Source organism: Macaca nemestrina, chromosome 16 (genome assembly GCF_043159975.1).
Source record: "Macaca nemestrina isolate mMacNem1 chromosome 16, mMacNem.hap1, whole genome shotgun sequence".
Taxonomy (NCBI): Eukaryota; Metazoa; Chordata; class Mammalia; order Primates; family Cercopithecidae; genus Macaca; species Macaca nemestrina.
The window spans coordinates 44,050,738-44,075,934 of NC_092140.1; the positions used below are offsets into that span (position 1 = coordinate 44,050,738).

The following is a 25,197-nucleotide window of genomic DNA, read 5'->3' on the forward strand; positions in this document are numbered from 1 at the left end:
CTATTCTGAAATTCAAACTGGTAATATTACATTGCTTTAAGGTAACATTGTTGTAAGTAACAAAGTATTTTAAATAGCAGTGTAAAAATGTTCTTTAAAAGTAGAGGCCCAAGACATCTTACCTTTGATTTTTAGTATCCGTTTCTTCATATGGTCATAAACATGGGAATTAGTATTATTTTATAAAGCATCTAGGTCATAATACTTATTTTTGGCTCCCAATTTTGTTTTCACTTTAATGGAATGATTCAATTAATGGTAGGTAGTTTCTATGAGATTACAATAGTTCTTTAACAACTGAAGTCTATGCTGAATGAATTCATAGTTTTGTACTGTTACTTTAATTTTTAAAATCTCATTGTGAAATAAATCTATTCAAATTTTATTTTATTTTTTAAGTTTATGGTATTAGGGACACATAACAGGAGATCTACCCACTTAACAGATTTTTAAATGTTCAATATGATATTAACTATAGTCATAACAGTCTTTTATGTAATGTTTTAGGCGTAACAGTACTTGAAGGCCCTATTTATGCTGTGGGAGGCCATGATGGCTGGAGCTATCTGAATACAGTGGAAAGGTGGGATCCACAGAGTCAACAATGGACATTTGTAGCCAGTATGTCAATTGCTCGGAGCACAGTTGGTGTAGCAGCATTGAATGGCAAGTAAGTACATTTTTTTCTCATTTTTTAATCTTAGAAAAAAGTTGTTGCATAAATATTATTTGAAAAATAAGTTTTAATAAGCTGATAAAAATTGTTTTAAAACATTTTAAGCTGTTGATATTTTTAAATTGACAAATAAAGACTGGTGCTCTCGCTATAGACAACGGAACCCAAAATTTATTCACATTAATTGATTATTAAAGAAGTATCAAATATATTTCATGGGAAAATTGATATCATTTTTGGAAAACTATTTGAGTAGCCTTCAAAAAACTACTCAAATCTGGTATTCAATATATCTTTCTTTGCATAATTACATTAGGTTACTTTTCAAGCATCTTCATTGCTATCCCTCTAAATCAAGAATTCTCAACCTCAACACTATTGACATTTGAGGATAGATGAGTCTTTGTTGAAAGAAGTCTACTGTCCTGTGCATCTCAGAGTGTTTGGAAGTGTCTTGGGTTTCCACCCACTGGATGCCCCTCACCCACCACCTCAGTGTGACAAGCAAAAATATCTCCAGACATTGCCTAGTATTTCCTGGGAAGTGGCAAAATACAACCCCTGTCTTCCCCATGAGAACCATAGATCTAAATAAAACTAGTGTCACCTCTTGCCTAGACAACTGGAACAGCTTCTATTCTGATCTTTTTACTTCTTTTCTCTGCAGTCTTTTTTTTTTTTTTTTTTTTTTTGAGACGGAGTCTGGCTCTGTTGCCCAGGCTGGAGTGCAGTGGCCGGATCTCAGCTCACTGCAAGCTCCGCCTCCCGGGTTCACGCCATTCTCCTGACTCAGCCTCCGGAGTAGCTGGGAGTACAGGTGCCCGCCACCTCGCCCGGCTAATTTTTTTTGTATTTTAGTAGAGACGGGGTTTCGCCGTGTTAGCCAGGATGGTCTCGATCTCCTGACCTCGTGATCCGCCCGTCTCGGCCTCCCAAAGTGCTGGGATTACAGGCTTGAGCCACCGCGCCTGGCCTCCTCTGCAGTCTTATTTATGAAAGCTTCCAGGTAAATCCTTTTACAAATGCAAATAATAAATCAGACTTCTTCAAGGACTTTTCTTTTATGATCTTTGTTGATTTAAAGTCTATTTTCTCAGAAACTAGGATTGCAACCCTTGCGTTTTTCTGTTTTCCATTTGCTTGATAAATTTTCCTCCATCCTTTTATTTTGTGTCTGTGTGAGTCTTTGCATGGGAGATAGGTCTCTTGAATACAGCACATCGATGGATCTTAACTCTTTATCCAGCTTGCCATTCTGTCTTTTAATTGGGGCATTTAGCCCATTTATATTTAAGGTTAATATTGTTATGTGTGAATTTGATCCTGACATCATAATGCCATCTGGTTAATTTGCAGATTGTCTATGTAGTAGCTTCATAGTTTCACTGGTATGTATAGTTAAGTGTGTTTTTGTAGTGGCTCATAACAGTTTGTCCTTTTCATATTTAGTGCTTCCTGTAGGAGCTCTTGCAAAGCAGGCTTGATGGTGACAAATGCCCTCAGCATTAGCTTCACTGAAGAATATTTTATTTCTCCTTCACTTAGGAAGCTTAGTTTGGCCAGCTATGAAATTCTAGGTCAGAATGTCTTTTCTTTAAGACTGTTGAATACTGGCCCCCAATCTCTTCTGGCTTATAGGGTTTCTGCTAAGAGGTCTGCTATTAGTCTGATGGGCTTCTCTTTATAGGTGACCTGGCCTTTCTCTCTGGCTGCACTTTGCATTTTTTCATTAATTTCGACCTTGGAAAATCTGAAGATTCTGTGTCTAGGGGTTGGGTCTTCTTGTGGAATATCTTACTGGGGTTCTCTGGATTTCCTGAATTTGGATTTTGGCCTGTCTTGGTAGGTTGGAAAAGTTCTCCTGGACGATATCCTAAAGTGTGTTTTCCAGCTTGGTTCTGTTCTCTCCATCTCTTTCAGGTAACCCTACCAGATGTAGGTTTGGTCTTTAAACATAATCTCATAGTTCTTGGAGGTTTTGTTCATTCCTTTTTATTCTTTCTTCTCTAATCTTATCTGTCGGCCTTATTTCAGCAAGATAGTCTTCAAATTCTGATATTCTTTCTTCTGCTTGGTTTATTCATCTGTTGATATTTGTGTTTGCATTGTAAAGTTCTGTTGTGATTTTCAGCTTCATAGGGTAATTTATTTTCTTCTCTAAATTGGTTATTCTGGTTAACAGCTCCTGTAGTGTTTCATTATGGTTTTTAGTTTCCTTGCAATGAGTTGGGGCATAATCCTTTAGCTCAGTGAAGGGTATTGTTACCCATTTTCTGAAGCCTACTTCTGTCAATTCATCCACTTCAGCCTCATCCCAGTTCTGTGTACTTGCTGTAGACATGTTGCTATCATTTGAAGAAGAAGCACTCTGGCTTTTTGAGTTTTCAGCATTTTTGTGTTGATTCTTTCTCATCTTCATTAGTTTATCTACCTTTGATCTTTGAGGCTGTTGTCCATTGGATGGGGTTTTTATGGGGTCTTTTTCATTGATGTTGTTGTTGCTGTTGCTTTCTGTCTGTTTTTCTTTTAGCGGTCAGGCCCCCTTTCCATAAGAATGCTGCAGTTTGGTGGTAGTTCACTCCAGACGCTATTTGCCTGGGTCTCTCCCACCCCTGGAGATACCACCATTGCAGGTGGCAGACCAGCAAAGATGGCAGCTTGCTCATTCCTCATGGAGCTCTGTCCCAGAAGGACACCAACCTGATGCCAGTCTGAATACTCTTGTATGAAGTGTCTGGAGACTTCTGTTTGGAGGTCTCACCCAGTCAGGAGGATCAGGATCAAAGAGCCACTTAAATAAGCAGTCGGACTGCAGCTTGGTGGGGCAGGTGTGCTGTGCTGGGGAAAATCCCCCTCGTCTGGGCTGCCCTGACTCTCCAGAGCCAGCAGGCAGAAAAGACTAAGACTGCTGAGGCATGATACTGCAGCTGCCCCTCCTCCTATGGGCTCCCTCCTCTCAGGGATATCAGAGTTCTCTTCATAAATCCCTGGCTGAGGATGCTGAAATTCCCATGGGGAGGCCCCCTCTAGTGACAAGGAGTGGATCAGGGTACTACTTAAATAAGCAGTCTGGCCACGAACTCTCCCAGTCACTGTGTTCCCCTGTGAGAAATTGCTCCCAGTCCAGACCACCCAGTCTTGCTGGCACCAACAGCAAAAGGAAACAGTTGACTGGAGCACAATGATAGCAGCAGTCCCTCCCTCTTTGGGAACTCATCTTCTTAGGCAGTATCTAGCCTGCTGTGCTAGCTGGCAGAGATTCCAAGCCAGTAGGTTTTAGACTGTGAGTTTCTGTGGGAGTGAGGCGACTTGGCTCCCTGGCTTCAGCCTCCTTCACACGGGAGTGGACAGACCTCCTGCCTCATGGGAGTTTCAGATAAAATACTCCTGTATCCCAGTGCCAGCTCCAGTGGCTGCCCACTCAAGCAGCCACCATGAGTCTGCACAGCTTTGTACTTGTGACAGAAGGCCCTGGTGGTGTGGGCTTACAAGGGGACCTCCTGATCTGGGGATCCCAAGGGGAATGCAAGGATCTGTGGGAAAAGCATGGTTTTCATGGAAGGATAGCACAATCCCTCACCACCTTCTTTGACTAGGAGAGGAAGCTCCCAGTGCCCTTCCTGTACAGGTCCAGGTGGGCCCTTGCTCCACCCTGCTTTTCCTCACTCTCTGTGGGTTGCACCAACCACCTAGTCAGTCCTAATAAGAGAAACTTGGTACCTCAGTTAAGGATGTAGAATTCACTTGCCACTTTTATCTTCTCTCTAGCAACTGAGAGTAGAGCCATTTCTATTTGGCCATCTTGGCTACTCCCTACTACTGTATTATTCTTATGTATTTGCATCCTCACAGCTTAACTCCTAGTTATGAGGGAGAATATGCTATGTTTGGTTTTCCATTCCTGAGTTACTTCACTTAGAATAATGATCACCAATTCCAACCTGGTTGCTGCAAATGCCATTATTTCATTTCCTTTTATGTCTGAGTAGTATTCCATGGTATACATATATATCACAATCTCTTTATCTAATCATTAATTGATGGGTATTTGGGCTGGTTAAATATTTTTGCAATTGCAAATTGTGCTGCTATAAACATACATGTGCAAGTATCTTTTTCGTATAATGACCTCTTTCTTCTGGGTAGATGCCCAGCAGTGGGATTGCTGGATCAAATGGTAGTCCCACTGTTAGTTCTTTAAAGAATCTTCACACTGTTTTCCATAGTTGTACTAGTTTACATTCCCACCAGCAGTGTAAAGGTGTTCCGTTTTCACCACATCTATGCCAACATCTATTACTTTATTTTCTTTATTTTTGGATTATGATCATTCTTGCAGGAATAAGGTGGTTAAATCCACTGTGGTTTTGATTTGCATTTCCCTGATCATTAGTGATGTTGATAATGTTTTCATATGTTTGCTGCCCATTTGTATGTGTTCTTTTCAGAATTGTCTATTCATATCCTTAACCCACTTTTTAATGGGATTGTTTGTTTTGTTCTTGCTAATTTGTTGGAGTTCCTTGTAGATTCTGGATATTAGACCTTTGTTGGAGGTATACATTGGGAATATTTTCTTCCACTCAATGGGTTGTTTGTTCACTCTGCTGATTGTATCTTCTGCTGTGCAGAAATGTTTTAATTTAATGAAGTTCCATTTATTTATCTTTGTTTTGATAGAATTGGCTCATAAAAAGTGAATTAACACTGTATATGTGCCTACACACAGATATACATATAAAATTAATAAATATTCACATTATACATTTTGTTTAATGCAAAGATAAAGCATATTCTTTATAATAACTGTTTTTCAAAAATTCTTTTGGTTAGTTATCTTTTAAATCTTTTTTTTTTTTTTTTTTTTTTGACAGAGTCTTGCTCAGTCACCTAGGTTGGAGTGCAGTGGCACGATCTCAGCTCACTGCAAGCTCCGCCTCCTGGATTTATGCCATTCTCCCCGCTCAGCCTCCCGAGTAGCTGGGACTACAGGTGCCTGCCACCACGCCTGGCTAATTTTTTGTATTTTTTAGTAGAGATGGGTTTCACTGTGTTAGCCAGGGTGGTCTTGATCTCCTGATCTCGTGATCCACCCACCTCGGCCTCCCAAAGTGCTGGTATTATAGGCGTGAGCCACCACTGCTGCTATCCTCTAAATTCTTTTATTTAAACTTCGGTATACATTTCTCAGATTTTAAAAAGTCACTCTTAAACATCCCTTTAGAATTTTCTCTGTAAATAAATATTTACAGATTAGTTTGAGAAAGATGTGGTATCTCTAGATTTTAAATGTTAGTATTTTCTTCTGAGAAGATAGTTGTACTTTTATCTTTTAAAATTACTCTCCTTGTATTTTAGTGCTGTTTAATTTTGGCAAGGTTATTCTTTTTTTCTGAGGTTATTCATGTTTATTCATATTTTTGAATATTTTACCTTATTTTGTGTTTATATATATTTAAACATTAATCATTGCAAAATTAAATCTTAAAAGATAATTTATATATAACCATTTAACTAAATGCATATGTTTGTTGTATTTACTATTCAATTGATAATAATAGATTTTCTAGAAAGATAAACATTTAGTAAACTAATAAGGAAACTTTTTCTCTGTTTTCTTAATATATATTTCCTTTTTATTGTGTTGTTTATATTTTTAGAATAATTACCTAAATAGTAGTGATATCAGGTGTCCTTATCTATCCATTTTAATTGGAAAACCCTTATAGTGCTTTATAGTCTCTGATTTCAGTTGTTTCATATACATATATTGTTTAAGGTTAAAAGCATTATTTTACTGTCTGTAGTTTCCATAGCATAAATTTTATTTTCTAAAATTAGCATACATTTTATGAATTTGTCAAGGTGATGATTGTTTTCTTTTATTTGTAATCAAACAATCATACACAGAGGCTATGTGTATTTTCTTCCTTATTTTCTTAATTTTCATTTGATTTAGCTCTACTTACTCTTGTCTTTAAATTCAGAATTTAACAAATTATAGTATTAATAGTTGTTCTTGAAGTTTATTTTTCTTTATTATTGTGTTAGTCCATTCTCACATTGCCATGAAGAAATACTCGAGACTGGGAAATTTAGAAAGAAAAAAGCTTTACTTGTCTCACACTTCTTCAGGCTATATAGGAAGCATGATGTTGACATCTGCTCAGCTTCTGGGGAGGCCTCAGAAAACTTACAATCATGGCAGATGGCTAAGGAGAACAGGCACATCATATGGTCAAAGGAGGAGCAAAAGATCCACGTGGGAGGTGCTACACACTTTTGAACAACCAGATCTCACAAGTACTCCCTTACTATTGAAAGGACAGTACCAAGAGGGATGGTGCTAAACCATTCAAGAGAATCTGCCCCCATGACCCAATTACCCCCACCAGGCCCCACCTCCAGGACTGGGCTGTACATTACAATATGAGATTTGGGTGGAGACACACATCCAAAGTATAACAATTATTATACTACAAGTTTATTCATTTTCCTACATTCAACTACTGAGTGTAGTTGGATATTTAAGTTATTTCCTCTTCTTGATGATTAAGAATAATGCAATTATGAATATTCTTATGTATGTCTTTTGGTGAACATACACACATGTTTTAGCTGGTTGTAGACCTAGAACTTAAATTACTAGGCTTTACTTGTGCTCAGTTTTAGTAGATACTGCTCAAAAGTGTTTGTAACTGGTTTTCCTAATTTGTCCACACATTAACAGATTTTTGAATTCTGAATGCTCCCTGTACCCTACTGACTTGGTGACATCCGACTTGTCTTTTATTTATCATTCTCCATTCTGGTGAATAGTGTTGTCACATTCTCCAAGAACTGATGCGATCAAAAATCTTTAATATATGTATTAGTCATTTGTAGATCTTCTGTTAAAGTTTATTTTCAAAATTTTCTCTGTTTCTATTTCTGTGTGTTCTCTTTTTCATTTTGATTTATGGAGTTCTTCGTGTATTCTGAAAATTAATAATTTCCAAGTGAATGCATCTCCCTTTATTATTATTACTTTCCAGGAAGTATGTGTTGATGATGTAATTTATTCGATTCTATGTCTGAAAGGGACTTTCCTGTGTCTTTTCACATTGTTTGCAAATTAGCTCAAGTAATTTAATATCTCTGCCTTGTATTTTTAAAATTCAATAGATATTATTTACTTATATTTTGTCTTTTTTGCGGAGTGGGGGAGATATGTAAGTTCAGTGATTTCTTTTATCTTTCATATGCGTTTTTATAACCCAAACCTTTATTCTTATAGATGTTTTTACTATGTTTATATTAGTTAACATTCATTCAAGAGCCAGAAATCAGAACAGTCATTTATCAGTTATTCTAAACAAAGATATTTTAATATTAAATACAAAGTTTTGTTGAGTAAGTATAAAAATTTACTAGTTAACCAAAAAGTCAACAAAATAACACTATATTGTAAATTAATCAACTCAAAATAATAGCTACTTCTCCTGGGGGTGGAGAACTAAAAGGCAAGGTTAAAATGATTAAGATTTAGAAGCTTGGGGAAGGGGCCTGTGCACTGAAATTTAGTCAACTGCGATTTGGGCCACTGCTTCGCTGGAGCTAGTCTCAGCAGGAAAGACCTGGGACCCAGAGCTCTGAGGAGCGGATGCCAATCTGCTGGTGCTGATGTCTTAGAGTAGTCTCAATGAAGCCAATGGCGTATCTTAGAAAAACTGCGAACTAGGGATGTCTGATGCTACAGAACAACTCTTGCTGCCACAGTGAGTAAAGGATGGGGTGACACTGTAGGAAAAAAAAAAAAAAAAGGAAGCAAACAAACAAACAAAAAAAAACAAGACTATTCACTCTCCTCTAGTCTTTCAGTCTTTGCCACCCACTGATGTCAGATTCTAAGAGGGAACCAGCTGGCAAAGCAGAAAAGCGGTTTCCAGAGATTTAGCCCCTATTTCAGAAGCAGAAAATACAGGAGAGGATGTAGACCTGAGAGACAACAGCTTAAAAAGCTTGTAATTCCTCCTGAAAAGTCAAAATGTTTCTGGGGGTACAATCTGAGCCCTACTTCTCATTCTCTTAAATTACTATTTGGAAATTTGTTTTAACAATCTCAACTCTTTCTTCTGCTTAGGAAAGTTTTTAATCTATTGAAACTTGTTTGTTTAATTGTTCCTTTTCCTATTATTCTAGTTCTCTGGTTTGAGATATATTTTAGTACATACTTATGTTAATGGTTCCATGTGTGTTTTAAGACTGATTTCTTTGCCATAAGTCTCCTTTGCCAGTTTAAAAAAAAAATGAATGAATTCAATCAATGCCAATTTGTTTATGATCATTTGCACTTCCAATGCAGACTTAAAATTTTTGCATTTTAACTTTTCTTATACGATATCTTTATTTGATTCCCCTCCTTCCAATCACCTTTATAACCACCTTATTTTGAGTGTGTTATCTTATCTTTAAAGTCTTTTTATCATCTTTAAAGTCTTTTTATCACCTTTAAAGTCTTTTAAGTCTTTAAAGTATATGTTTTTAGGTCAAGATATAAAATATTTTTACATGATGGAAAAACTTCTACATGCTTTGTTTTACTTTATTTTATTTTTCTATTTACTTCTTGTGATTTTCCCTGTCACATAATATTTAAGTCGCTTAATTTTTTTCAAGGTACATTTATTTGCTCTCAAAATCCTCCTCTCAAATGTTTTGCTAGAAGTTTAATTATTGTCAATATCCATTATAATTTTTAGAAAGCTATTAGATAAGAAATGGTGAAACAGAATCACAAAAAGCCAAAGCAAATCGCTACTTGTCAATTCAATTTATTTTTTGTATTTGGTAAAGCTTTTGTCTGCAGTAATGTTCGCTATCCATCTTTACACTATAATCACTCTCAATATCAAAAATCTGTAAACATTTCTGCTAGACTTCTTTTGGCTATAGTTGCTGAGAAAAACTCGAACTCCTACTATCACCACTGCTTTGGAAGGATGCTGTGTAGAAGTGAAAAGAAGTTAAAATCATACACAGCCTATAGTGATGGGGTGCTTGCATAAACAGTGGTTGGTTATTCTTCCATTACCTTCTGAGGAATACTGAGATTTCTAAGAGAGGCAATTAAAATATTTTATTACCAATTTTCATTCTTATCTGCAAATTTTCTAAAATAAATTTCTTGAAATTGTTTCTGTATGAAATAGTTACCTCTGCTTCTCACTCCTCTCAATACAATTTTTATTCTGTTGTGCCTTTTAATGACATTCATAGAAAAAATATTTTCATTTGTGTTAATATTGTCACTTTACCCAATAGAAAATGTATGTATTTCATAATACATACATTTTATTAACACTGCTTTGCATAACATGTAAATATGTACATTTATTAATAATACTTTTTCTACTTATATTCACATTTTCTCTTGAAAAATGATTTTTTTCTTAAGCATTACAATATTTTTATTTAAAAACACTTAGTTTGGAAGTTAATGATAAAATTTAACATTCTTCAATATTAAATATTAAAAGTAAAACTATCCAGTGGGTATATCTATTCGTGGATAGTAAAATTTACAATAATAGAATGAATGTTCTCCGTCCAGGCACAGTGGCTCACCCCTGTCATTCCAACACTTTGGGAGGCCAAGGTGAGAGGATCTCTTGAATCCAGCAGTTTGAGACCAGCCTGGGCAACAGAGTGAGACCCCATCTCTACAAATAATTTTAAAAATAACTGGGCATGGTGGCATGCTCCTGTAGTTCAAGCTACTTGAGAGGCCGAGGAGCTGAGGTGAGAGGATTACTTGAACCAGGAGGTCGAGGCTGTAGTGAGCTGTGATCATGCCACCTGCTCTATAGCCTGAGTGATAGAGCAAGATCCTATATCAAAAAAAAAAAAAAAAAGGATGTTCTCTTGGATGTTAATTTTTATAATTCTAATAGAGGATAATAGAGGAAAGCATAATCCTTTTTGCCTTTTTACGTTTTCTAATCACTATTTATAAGTAACAATCGGTTATTTAGTGAATTTTTCTTACCAATTTACATTGACACCAATTGATTTATTCCTGGTGTTGTTTAGAAAATGGATATCTCATTAACACAGCATATTTGCCCAATATGGGTGAGAAGTATCCTGTCCTTTCATTATCTTATTCACTTGTTACATCAGTTTGTAATGAAAACACACACACACACATATTAAAGTGTTAGTACATTACTTATCCATATTTTTTGGATAATTAGCTTGCATTATAGCTTTGTGACCTTCTTTATGACTTTAATTTGAATCAACTTAAAATATGTATTTTATTGTAAACATTCTCCAGTCTTAATCAGAAATAAATGAAGAAAATATTTAATGCAGAGTCTTGTTTCAATTTCTTACATTCTGTTATGACTAAATTGTCTATCTAGTTTCTTCTACTGCACCTTTTAAATTTACTATACATAGAAATCACTATTCAGATTGCTTTTCTTGTCCTTGTATTTTTTGGTCAGCTAGCATATATCATATATTAAGAAATCCTGTTTGCTGTAGTATCATTCTTCATAAAAAATATCAGAGTGTGATATCAATACTCTTTGAAGTTTTTAATTTTTACATTGCCAAAATTGCTTACATTTTAATTATGATTTTTAATTCTATTCTGTGAAAATATTTTGAATGGTTCAATTTTTTACTTGAATTTTGTTTTCCTTTAAATTGAATTAGTAGAGATTTTGCTTGGCATCTCTTTCTTCCCCCGGGTGTGATTTAATGGCCTTAAAATTCTGTGGTTTGATGACTGGCTATTAATGTCTGGGTACTTTTCCTGTGTTACTCAGACAGAAACATAATCATTAGAAAGTGACCTTTTACTTCAGACCCATAGCAGAAAATTGTTTTAACACCACCCTCTTACATTTTTGTTTTATTTTTTTTTCCTCCCCTCTGCTGATGTGATTTTTTTTTCCCCTTGTTTTTCTACCACATAACACTAATGTGTCATTCTAACCTGGCTATTGTTTCCCTAAATATTATTTTCAACACTTTTTCCAATTAAGAGTAATAAAAAACAATGAACACTTATCTTAAGTTTAGGTTACTTATGATACTATTTGTTGTGGGAAAAAAAAAACCAAAAAAACAATAAAACAAGAAATTGGTTTATGGCTTAAAATTAATGAGTGTGTTCTGATGGATTCAAGACCAAAATTGCATCAATTTCATGTAACAAATTGAGTGAATCTTCTAGTAAGACAGATTAAACTAAAGGGTATATATGCCAGCACAGCCAAACTTACGTGGTGAATAAAGAAAATACAACAACAAAAAAAGTGAATAAACGTGGATGTGTGGTGCTTGGCCAAATATAACCTCAGATTCCCTGAACAATATATACATTAGTGGTTCTTTTAGTTTCTTCTTCGGTAGCTGCCTTGGCTTGGTTCTTTCACACTTTACATTCTAGCTAAAATATCTTTTTGTGCTTTTTAAAATTTTTCTTAGCTCACAAAGCAGATAGTGATTCTGCCTGAACACATAAGTATGCTTGAATGTTAATAAATATGTGGTACCACTCCTTTAAGGATCTGCAAAACATATGAAAACAGTTTCTTTCATGATTTACTATGGCAAAATAGATTCATTCATTTATTCCTTCAAATCTTCATGTAATTTTTTTTTTTTTTTTTTTTTGAGACAGAGTCCTCACTCTGTCACTCAAGCTGGAGTGCAGTGGAGCAATCTCAGCTCACTACCACCAACCTCCACTTCCCAGGTTCAAGCAATTCTCCTGCCTCAGCCTCCTGTGTAGCTGGGATTACAAGCATGCACCACCACGCTTTGCTATTTTTTTTTTTTTTGGCATTTTTAGTAGAGATGGGGTTTCACCATGTTGGCCAGGTTGGTCTCCACTCTTGACCTCAGGTGATCCGCCTGTCTTGGCTTCCCAAAGTGCTAGAATTACAGGCATGCAAAGCTTCATGTTAATAATTCTGGAACCCCGGAGGCAGAGGCTGCAGTGAGCTGAGATTGTGCCACTGCACACTCTAACCTGGGTGACAGAATGAGACTCTGTCTCAAACAAACAAACAAAAAATAATTCTAACAAGGCAGTTGTAATTTCTGTTCAGTCTGAAGCATATGCAGCTTAAAGCATCATGAAAGCTGGATTCATTGTCTGTTGTTTTTCTAGTATGTCCTAATACCTAGCACAGTGCCTTAAGCCTCAAGGCCTATCACATGCATAGTGCCTTCCAACACTCTGTTTCTAATTTTTATTCAAATTTTGGTATTCTTCTTCTCAAAGGTGGCACCTGAAATTGTATAAGTTTTAATTCATCTTAGACTCACAAATTAAAAAATTAAAAAAAACAAAAGAAATTGCTGTTAACTGACTCTCAGTTGGGGCTACTAATGAGCTCAGGAGAGTTTTAATTCACGTACTAAAAGAGATGAGTTTCTAAGGGACCTGACTGATTTATCAGATATCCAGCATAGATAGGTGATGGGGGGATCATTCCAGTGAGAAATAAAAATTTGTATCAAGTCCTTGAATATAAAATGCAAAATTTAAGTTTGGCAGGAACATCATGAAAGGGAGTGGCCCCAAAGATTGAATAGAATGGCAGGCCCTCAGATCATATCGTAACTCAGCCGAGGTAAAAAATATTGCAAAGATTTTTTTTAAAAAAAGAGCAATGACATGTTTGCATTTCAATTTTATAAATATTCACTCTGGTTGAAGAGTTGTTTCTAATTGCTCAAGGAAACTGTACAATTAGTAGAATTTCATCACAATAGTTGACGGGCTAAGATATATGCCAGTTGTTGAAAGGTATTATTTAATAAATTATGCCTCAGAATTAAAATGTGCTTCAACAGCTCATTTTGGTGCCCTATTTGAGCATGGTCACTGTCAGGTTCTTCAATCTGGAATATAGTGGTTTTCATGGCTTAGCCTTCACTTTCTTTCTCCATTCTCCTTTCTCACCACCTGCCTTACAACCACCTGATGTCCCAGCCGTACCAAATTATTCCAGTTCCCTGAACCTACCTAGATTGTCCACACCCCTTTGCCTTTTCACTTACCCATGCTTCTGCCTAGATTTCCCTTTCATTTCTTATTTATTTATTTATATGTTTATTTATTTATTTATTTATTGAGACAGAGTCTCTCTCTGTCACCCAGGCTGGAGTGCAGTGGCGCGATCTCTGCTCACTACAAGTTCTGCCTCCTGGGTTCACTCCATTCTCCTGCCTCAGCCTCCCAAGTAGCTGGAACTACAGGCACCCGCCACCATGCCCAGATAATTTTTTTGTATTTTTAGTAGAGATGGGGTTTTCACTGTGTTAGCCAGGATGGTCTCGATCTGCTGACCTCGTGATCTGCCCGCCTCGGCCTCCCAAAGTGCTGGGATTACAGGTGTGAGCCATTGCACCGGCCCTGCTTTTTCTTATTAACTTGTGAGTGTCCACTATTTGCTGTCCACTTAGTTTCCTGCTCAATATTCACTTGATCTTTGAATACATTTGAAAACTCTAGACTGATAAACAAACCCTCGTCTAGCTCTCTATATGCAAGATCTGTGTGGCAAGATCAGTATTAACAGGACTGAATTTATTGTACTTGAAAAAAATAGTGTCAAGAAAAGTTAAAATATATTAAGATCTGCTTTTGCTTAAAACAGAAATAAGATTATTTATATTTTCCACCATCCAAAGCATAGTTTGTGCCTTTCCTGTGAACCCTTTTTGAATCCACCCAGTTAAAATTAATCTTTCTTTCTTCCCTACTTTTGTGTTCCCAAGACACATAATTAATAATTTTCCCTGCCATTTGTCAAAGTCTTGCTTCAGTGGAACTTAAACAGGTGCTTTTCCATTGATAAGTTTCCACAGATGAATCACTATTTTTCTATAATTAGAAACAAGTGCTTCATTCATTTTTTTTTTTTTAATTTCACAAACATGTTTTGGCCATGATGATATATCAAAGAAGATAAATAAATTCTGTCCTCAGAGAGCTTACATTATACTAAAAGGAACTACAATACAATAACAAATAAGAAGTTGCAGAATTATAAAATGCATAGAGTGGGAGCAGAGGAAATTCGGAGGGATTAATGTTGAACTGACAGTTTTGGGTTGGTGAATTCTGTCAAGTTTGGGTATATGATGAAGTGATCTAAATTAATTCACATATTTATAACTGTCAGATTCTCTTCATAAATTTGGGTATGTTTAAAAAATAAAGGTAGGTGGACTCTATCAGGCTTCACAGCCTCATTTACCAGCTATGTGCTATAATAGTAGTAAGTGTCAAGAGGAGTTTGCAATACACACCATCATTTTTTAGCAAGTAGAAAGAAAAGCAGTCACCAATGTATTGTTGTAGCTTAGTGAAATCTCGTTAACTGTCCTGTAAGGCACGTTGACAAGTACCTCCCACAGAAAGGCAGATATAGGAGCAATCTGACAGCAGGATTGACAAGCTTTCTCATGGCATCAGATTAAAGAGCTCTTCATTAATTAAGAAACAAAGGACCAAGTTAAGTTCTGAATCTAGAGAGTTACTTCAACAGTACTGGAGTTGGGGGATTCTAATGCTTTTATTGTACAACAGAAAGGATGCCTGAACACTTTCTCTGGGTAACCAAATACAGTGAGTGAAAATTATATTTAATATCCCAAACTAGTTAGCAAAACATTCTAATATTTACATAATGGTATGGGAGTGCTTTCTGTGCACTTTCCTTGAAATATGCTTTATTGGTAAAGTATGAAAAATTGTAAATAACTATACCTAGGATACAAATTATAAATAAAGTTAAATTTCAGGGAACAAGACAAAGTGGGATCAGAAAAGACTTTCTGGTGGAGACACAACCTCGGTTGACTAAGAGATGGGTAGAAATAACCCTGCATATGTAACAAAAAGCTACCTATGATAAAGGAAATATGAATGCACCATGCTACATAGGGCTAGAAAAGATCTAGTGCTATGGCACTAGCTCTTTCATCTGATGCCATGAGAAAACTTGTCAATCCTACTGTCGGATTACTTCTATATCTGCCTTTCTGTGGGAGGTACTTGTTAACATGCCTTACGGGACAGTGAACGGGATCTCACTAAGCTACAACAATACACTGGTGACTGCTTTTCTTTTCACTTGCTAAGAAATGATGGTGTCTATTGCAAACTCCTCTTGACACTTGCTACTCTTATAACACATAGCTGGTAAATGAGACTGTGAAGCCTGATAGATTATGAATAAGTATGGATAATTATCCACCAATGCTCATTCACTCCTTTTTATATGACAATATAAACACACATTTTTAGTGAGGCATCTAAAATAAAGACAAGACTTTCCAGCATTTTACCAACTAGGTACAACCATGTGTCTGGTTCTGACCTATGAGATGTGAGAAGTGAGTTGTGCAGCCTAAAAGGTGAACTCTTTAAGGGAGAGATTGTGCTCCTTCTTCCAATTTTCCTTTATCCTTCTGTCTGAACCATGGTTGTGGTAACTGGGACTCCACTTTGGGACATCAAGACATGAGGGTTAATAGACAATTGTCCATCGGGTTTTAGGATTACTGCACATTTTCCAAACAATAATTACTGGTGACTGTTTTTCATAACATATTTTCAGGATATTTGTAGATCAAAGAGTTGGAAGATAAAGATAGTGACTTCCTTTCTGTCAGAGAGTAGAGAATTGTTCCTTGGCCAGAATCATAAAGATAATGTCTCCCTTCAGGGAGAAGGTTGGGCAGGTTTTCTGGCAGCCCCTTTAAAGGATTAGAGTTTCCAAAACTCGGAGTTCCTTTAGAGGTGAAACAAACCCACCACATGTGCAGCATTCACGTGAGTATCTCTGAATCATGCTGGTGAGGCTTGGGGGAAACAAGGAGTGCAGATGTAAACACGAAATTTATGCTGCCTACTATATTGTCAGTAGCAAAGTCACTTCTCTCTCTCCCATGAATCTTGTTTCTTCTGCCAGCATCCATGAAACTGGAGCAGGCTAATTTGTTAGCTTGGAAGTAGGGTAGAATTTCAGATTCTTCACAGTTCTTGACAATGCTCATACTCTAGCAATGCAGCCTGGATCTCATCACCTGTAAAATCCTGTTTACACACATTCAGACACATATCCTAATCAATACAGGATTTGTTTTCTTGAGCTGCTGTATTGTATGTAATAGAATATAAAATATATGGCACTAACTTAGATGAGCACCTGCTAACTAGGCCTCAAGACTTTGAAACCTGTGGCTGAACATTAGTTAAAACTTATCTGTATGCCAGTAAACACATAAATAGGCAAAATAGCAGGGAAGTCTCAGATTCTTGCAATTTTCAGCAAGAACCTAGAAGAGTGCACTTAGTCAAAAATATTTCTGGCTCTCCTGTCAAATCCTGGCACGTAAGGATATACTGGTCAATATTTACAGCAATGGAACTATGAAGCTGATGGTTTTGAAGAATGTTATTTTTCTGTCCTTAACTCACTGCCTTGTAATGAAGCCTTAACTTCATAGCATATTATGCAACTCCCTTCATTCTCAATCTAACCTTCTCATCCTACAAGCTACATATCTTTCATCCCCTCCTTTACTGCCATCCCTTCCATCAATATGACGTACCTGTCACTCTTTATTTATCAACTGCTATGACCTTTCATGCCCCTGGTCTTTACATGTAATGCTTTCCTTGTATGTAAAGCTTCCCCCTGTTTTTTCATCTTACAAATTTTTACCCATCTTTCAACTCAAAGTGGAAATGTCACATTGCCTTTCTGGCTGCAAAACTGTCAGCTGTCACTTTCTGTGCTGCCAGCGCATTGACTTCCGTCATCAGATTCTTCTCTGCTCTTCAAATTCTCAACATCTAATTTCAATGAAAGAAGCAAGGAATCAGTCTAAACTATGAGTAAATAGATGGTGAGGGGGAAATCTAAGAAGATTACCTTTGATGATTGTTTTTGTTTTTGTGTTTTGAGACAGGCCCTTGCTCCGTCGCCCATGCTAGAGTGCAGTGACATGATTCCAGCTCACTGTAGCTTTGAGCTGGATTCAAGCTCAAAGGGTTCAAGTGTTCCTCCTGCCTCAGCCTCTGAGTAGCTGGGACTACAGGCATGTGCTAACATGCCCAGCTAATTTTTGTAACTTTTTTAGAGATGGGGTTTCGCCATGTTACTCAGGCTGGTCTTGAACTTCTGGGTTAAAGTCATCCTTCCACCTTGGCCTCCCAAAGTGCTGGGATTGTAAGTGTGAACCAATGTGTTTGACCTGATAATTGTTCATGAAGACATGTATGTATATTATAGCATATATTCGAACTGCTCAGCGAGAATGTGCCAGTAAAGTCATTTGATCCTGGGCTTACTTTCTGTTTTTGTTTTTGACACATAATAATTATACATATTCATGGATTATAATGCTATGTTTTGATGCTTGTATATATTGTGCAATGAACAAATTAGGTAATTAGTATATTCATCACCTTAAACATTTATTATTACTTTGTTGTGAGAACATTTGAATCCTCTCTTCTAGCTATTCAAACTATGCAATGCATTATTGTTAGTTGTGGTCACTTTAATGTGCAATAGAATATCAAAAGTTATTTCTCCTAACTGCAAAATTGTACCCATTGACCAACCTCTCTCCATCTACCCCTCCCCACTTGTTGTCTCCAGTCTCTGATAACCACCATTTTACTCTCAAATTCTATGAGACTTTTTTTTTTTAGAGTACACATGTGAGTGAGATAATGTGGTATTTGTCTTTTGGTGCCTGGCTTATTTTGCTTAATGTAATGTCCTTCAGGCTCATCCATGTTATTGAAAATAATAGGATTTTATTCTTTTTATGGCTGAATAGTATTCCATTGTGTTCCAACAAATGGAGCACATTTCCATTATCCATTTATCCATTGTTGAGCATTTAGTTGATTCTATAATTTGGCTATTGTGAATAGTGCTGCAATAAACATGGAAGTGCAGCTGTCTCTTTTATATACTGGTTTCATTTCCTTTGAATATATACCAAGTAATGAGATTTCTGGATCGTATGGTGAATCTACTTGTAATTTTTTGAGGGATTACCATACTCTTTTTTGTAATGGTTTTACTAATTTACATTGCCATAAACAATGTGTAAGAGTTTCCCCTTTTTCACATCCTCATCAGCATTTATTACTTTTTTGTTTTTTTGATAATAGCTGTTCCCACTAGAGTGAGGTGATATCCCATTGTGGTTTTGATTTGTATTTCTGTGATGGTTAGTGCTGTGGAGAATTTTTTCACATATCTGTCTGCTCCTGGACTTTTCTTTGTTGGGAAGTTTGATTACTGATTCAATATCCAAAATCTGAACAGACCTATATGTAGTTTGATACTAGATTAGACAGATATAGGTCTGTTCAGAGTTCATATTTCTTCATGATTTAGTCTCGATGGTTTGTATGTCATCACTACTTTTTAATGTAAATTCAGGTATATATTTACATAATTTTTGAAACAATTTCAGAAACAGAAAACTGTGATCTATTATCGCCTAGAACTATTTCATTATTATCAACATTTGGTTCAAATGACTCAATAGTATAATTTATCAGAGTAATGTTTATGAATAAATAAAGCAGCTTGAAGTAAACATTTCCTTTAAAACAATAGAATATAAGAAGTTCATATCGTGTTTATTTATGAACTATATATGAGGGCTATGCTAGGTATCTCACAGAAAGATGCCCATAAGTAAAGTCCTCGCAAAATACATTTAGTTATATTTTAATATCTTAGGGTTACTCCATACTTCTTTTGTGTTAAATCATCAATTTAAATGAAACAGAAATAAGTGAGGTTCAGATTTCATAAGGTGTTTAGGATGATTAAAAACTTATAAGTGAATAATTATTTCACTTTTGGGTGTTTTTGCAAGCTAAATTGTTCAATACTTGCTTTTTTTTTTTTAATGTTCCTATTGGTTAATTTTAGCATACTACAAGATTGAGAGCTAGCAGACTACTTGTGAGTAATCAAGCAAAGAGGTATTACACACATAAAGGGAACACTTGGGCAATCAGATATATTTTACTATGGCAGTCATTACGAAAAACACAAACAGCTTTAAAAAAATTCCTAGGATTTAAAATAATTTTGCATATCATACTTTAGAGTTATTATATAGTATTAGAGCAGGAATTTTTAAATCTACTTCTCGATTGATTTATATGCTAAGTAATACTGCCTTCCTATGCATTTATTTAGAAATTGAGTATTATAGATTTAAGTCTACTTATAAACATATTATATTGGATATATTGTCCATAGTAAAGAAAACACTTCATCTGCAAACCCCAAATATCTGAGACAGGTCTCAGTCCATTTAGGAAGTTTATTTTGCCAAAGTTAAGGGCTCGTGGCCATTACACAGCTTCGGGAGACCTGACAACCTGTGCCACAGGTGGTTGGGGCACAGCTTGATTTTATACATTTTAGGGAGATATGAGACATCAATCGATCAATATGTGTTCCATCCAGAAAAGTGGGACAAATCGAAATGTGGGGGAGGGGCTTCCAGGTCATAGGTAGGTAAGAGACAAGTAGTTCCATCCTTTTGATTTTCTGACTAGCCTTTCCAAAGGAGACACTCAGATATTCACTTATCTCTGTGAGCAGAGGGATGGCTTTGAATTATGTCTGCCCTTTGTCCACAAGGAAATTTCTTGTGAGGAAGGTACAGAGTTTTTTTTTTTTTTTTTTTTTTTTTTTTTTTTTTTTTTTTTTTAATCTTAGTAGCTATCTTTTCCAGGAATAGAATGGGAGGCAGGTTTGTGCTAAGCAGTTCCAAGCTTGAGTTTTCCCTTTGGCTTTAGTGATTTGAGAGTCCCAGGATTTATTTTCCTTTCACACATCTAATCTCATTAAAACACAAACAAATCATATCCTCCCTCTATTCAAAAACCACAATGGCTTCCTGTTGTACTCAGGAGAAAAGTCTACATGCAGCTTGTAAGCTGCCATTCACCCTGAACTACCACTCTCATATCAGTCTCTGTCCCAGCCACTCTGGCTTCCTTCCTGTTTCTGAAATTTTTCACTCACTATTTAGTCATCCTTAAAACTTCCTTCCCCACATATTCCTGAAGTCACCTTCAATCACTACCACTATCTTCCAAGTTTTTGCAAAAGGTTTCAGTGAGAACTTTTCTGGTTACTTATTTAAATTGTATTCACAATCTCCACCCTCACCAGTTGCATTACTGATCCTGCTTCTGGACTCTATGTCCATTGCACTTTGCACCTTCCCCAGTAGTAAATGATATTTATGTTTACTTTGTATATTATGTCTATCCCTGCTTCCGTACAATTGAGTGCATGGATTTTTTTTTCCTGTTTTGTTCATGGACATATCAATAAAAGTTTTAACAATGTGTGGCACACACTAAACATTCAAAAATAGGTAGTGAGCAAATGGATAAGTAAATAAATGCAACACGGTACCTTACTGTGATAAAATAATGACTATGATTAAATGGGGAAGAACTATTTTATTAGGATTAGACAATGCATTCAAATTATGTTAGTACCATTTATGATGTATAACTTATTTTGGGGTGTTTTCTATCATACTTCTTATTAATAAAATAATTGTAGCAAGATAAGTGTATCAAGTAACCTTCAGCAATTTCAATCATACTAACATTGTTGCATTCTTTTTTCTGTAAAGTCTTGTCTTTAGCTCTAGTATAGTCACTGATTAAGAAAGTTGTTGGTAAGATAATACTTTTAGTTTATTACATTTATTCATTGTTCTAAACTGTGAGGTTGGAAAACAAGGCGCAGGCATGTGTTACATACTGCCAAATCACTTGCTTATCAACAAGTAGGATAATGCCTTTCTCCTGTTTATGTTCATTGTCTTACATTTTATTCTGTATTTTAATAGCCATTTCTTAATATTTATTAAACTAACATACTAATATTACTTATTTCTGCAGTATGCAATTTAAATCTATCCAACTTTCTAGAAATAGAGGTTAAAATTATAGTTGTTTTAATTTCATCTAGTATACTTCAATTTCTATACAAAAATAGAAATTTCTAGTATATATGATCATTTATTGGGTATCTTTAACAAAATCTCCCTGCAAAGTAATATATTTCCAACACATTCGAGTCTCATACTATGAACATGTATTTTAAAAGACCTTTTATTTTCTCTATTTTGTCATCCAGACTATGATATTAAATCACGTTTTTCCAATTGTGTTTTAGGCTGTATTCAGTTGGAGGTCGTGATGGAAGTTCCTGTTTGAGTTCAATGGAATATTATGATCCTCATACAAATAAGTGGAACATGTGTGCTCCCATGTGTAAGAGGAGAGGGGGTGTCGGAGTGGCCACATGTGACGGTTTTCTTTATGCAGTAGGAGGTCATGATGCTCCTGCTTCAAATCACTGTTCCCGGCTACTGGATTATGTAGAAAGGTGAGACCCCAAGGACACTTTTATAGTGAAAGAGACAGTGCAAATCACATTGATGCCTGATTCAAGTGTTTGGAAAAATTGCATTATTTAGGAAAGTTAAATTCAACACCTAGAGATACATTTTTTAACTCCTTTCTCTCTCTCTCTCTCTCTTTCTCTCTCTCTCACACACACACACACGTACTTTCTTTTATTTTCTTATTCTTGTATTCCTGGCTTCCTCCCTTCAACTAATATTTATTTAAATTTCCACAATGTTTTTTCGTAAGTCCTTAAATAATGTTTAAATTTCTTCTTGATATACTTTCAAAACATACATTAAAAAGAAGTTTTGAGTGATTTATGAAATGTGAATATTTGTTAATGCTTTTAAAAATATTGGATATTTTGCTTCTGTGTTCTATTCTTCTGTTCAAGTTTGTTTTACTCCCCTTTCAAACTCTCAAAGGTGAATTATTAAGTTCTTATTTTATGACAAATCCTTTTTAACATAAGACAGACAGATTGGAGCTATATTTTTAATAATCTTGGTATATGAAGGAAACATAGGTTCTCTTATAACTCTTTCTAAAATTGACCAGGTGCACAGAAGCTAGAGTGGGATAACACCTTGGCTTCAGGTAGGAATACAATGCAGAGACCTCTGGCATAGCTATCACTGAGTTCTCTTTTGGCTGTGCATTGCTTAGAAGTATTATATGGTATGCAGTAAGGACTGAACAATCCTTAGTAAGATGCATGGTAATATTTCCTATTACATAGGATCCATAGTGATCCATGGAGAAACGAGGATAAGGAATATTTAGGTCAATTGGTTTATCAATTGGTATAAGATAAGTAACTCTACTGTAACAAATAACTTTAAAACTCTCAGTGCTTTAATACCATGATGCTTTTTTTCCTCATTCATGCTACATATCCATGATATTACCACTCTGGTACTCAGACTGACACATAACCCAGAATATTGGTCATTGCTGGTCTCTGTGTCAAAAGGAAAAAGCCAGAGAGTAGTAAATTGTTCACTGGTCCTTAAAGATTTCACCTGCAAGTAATAGAATTCTCTTTTGTTTGTACTACAATGACAAACCAATAACATGGCCACAGAAAACTTCATGGGAGTGTGAGACCAATACCCCAACTTGTATCTGGGAGAAAAGTGAGATGTTTGGTGGATAGCTCCGAGAGCAGAAACATTTTCCTTTTTATATTAGGAAAACACAGCCTGTATCCTGATGCCTGTAAGTGGTATAGATAATCGAAAAAGGATATTCTTTCCCACTTATGACAATTTTTTCTAAGGATGTGTAATTATTTTTACTGAGGATAAGTCCATTGGCAAGAGATGGATTTTGGTAAGCAGGCTGTGTTCAAATTAGATAAAATGCAGAAACAATGTTTACCAATATTGCTACTCTGTGAAATGGACTGTAGCTTTATGGCTGTATACCCATCGAGAAAGGCATTAAGTTCACTGCATTTTCACTTTAATATTTTCTAGTCCACTGAAATCAGGAACTACAGGTGTTACGATGAAGACAGTGGCCAGTGTCCTAATAAATAGGTTTATACTTTTATACACACAAATGTGCAATCATTTATTTTTTAAAATGCTGCTAATAGACTGACAACTAATCCACTTACATTTTCTCTGCTAAATTCTTGCATAAACGAAGAGATGAATATGATGAGCCTCCTACTTTTACCTTGAATATCTTACATAAATTCTGCTAATGAAATATTTCATCCCAATATTCTCATCCAACCCGACTGTATAATGTATTGAAATGTTGTTTGTGAACAGAGGCATAAATAATTCAGTTTAGGAATATATTTTTGTTGGAAAATTAGATTTAAATAAGCATGGCTATTTTGAGTTATAGGAGTGCAGTGGATATGAGCAGCTTAAGTAATGCAGAAGCACACAGCATTATCATGATTCTTATCCTAGCTCATACTACCCATCAGATTAATAGCACTTTTGCACTTTTTATAACATATTTTCTATGCTGATGATTTCACATGTAACTCCTCAATAAATCAAGATATGCAACTGTGCCTCTGTGAAATCACTTTGCACATAGAATGTAAAAATGTTTTTTAGTACATAATCATAGGCCAACATCATTAGAAATAGCAAGAATAGTGTACAATGCTATGTTTTGTAGAGAGATGGATAGATCACATTTTATTATAGCACAATGATTTTTTATAGAAATGTAGACTATTATATAATGGCGGTGTTAAGTCCAGTTTTATAATGCTTATCAAAAATTGTTTGCACTCAGGTATTGTAAGCACAAATAATACTGGCACCTCAAATCAGAGAAGGTAGAAGGCAGGGACTGAATGAGAATGAGGACGCTAGACTAGTTTATGGAACAGATGAAAACTAATTTTGTGACCAAACCTCACCCTAGTAAGAGCAACCTGGTGGACAAAATCAGTGTCCAAAATGTGCATTGAGTTTCAGGAGAAGTGAGGTCCAGAAGATGTGATCTATTAGGCAAACAACACTCATTCATTTATCTATTTAGTCAACAACTATTGTTTTTCGTGTATTTTGCACTATGCTATACAGAGCTTACAGTATTAGAAGAAAGAGACAAATAAATAAATAAACCTTTAAGATACCAAATGAAACTGGAATCTAGGCAACAGATAAGAAAATATGCTCAAAGGCATCAGTCCCGCTGCTGAGTAATAATAGATCAGAACCACCTTTGCCCTCACATCTGCATCCCAGTAATGAGGGCGGGTGAAAGAAGCGTGTCAAGATAATAGGAACCTTCTATGCCAGACTTTGTAATACCCACTTCTGCATCTTCCAATTCATTCTTCTTATAGTTGCCAGAGGGATCATTTCATAATGCAAATTTGACCAAGAAGAAAAATTGAGATTTATTTCTTGGTACTAATTATTAACATTATAATTAAAATTCTTTTTACATCAGTTTTTTAAATTAAACTAGGTGCCATCGGCTGAAACTGCCCAAGATAGCTTTCCACCCAGCTCTATATTATTGTGCTTCGTACAATTTC

General features: G+C 35.7%; 1 protein-coding gene across 2 annotated transcripts in view; it reads left to right on the forward strand.

The window, feature by feature from the left end:
- LOC105489954 (kelch like family member 1) overlaps window positions 1-25,197 on the forward strand; it is a 437,149-nt gene that overhangs the window by 396,309 nt on the left and 15,643 nt on the right. For both annotated transcript variants that reach the window (XM_071081257.1, XM_011755115.3), the window contains 2 exons: window positions 508-670; window positions 21,943-22,155. In XM_071081257.1, the coding sequence (XP_070937358.1) occupies window positions 508-670; window positions 21,943-22,155 (376 nt within the window). The remainder of the gene's footprint in view (window positions 1-507; window positions 671-21,942; window positions 22,156-25,197) is intronic.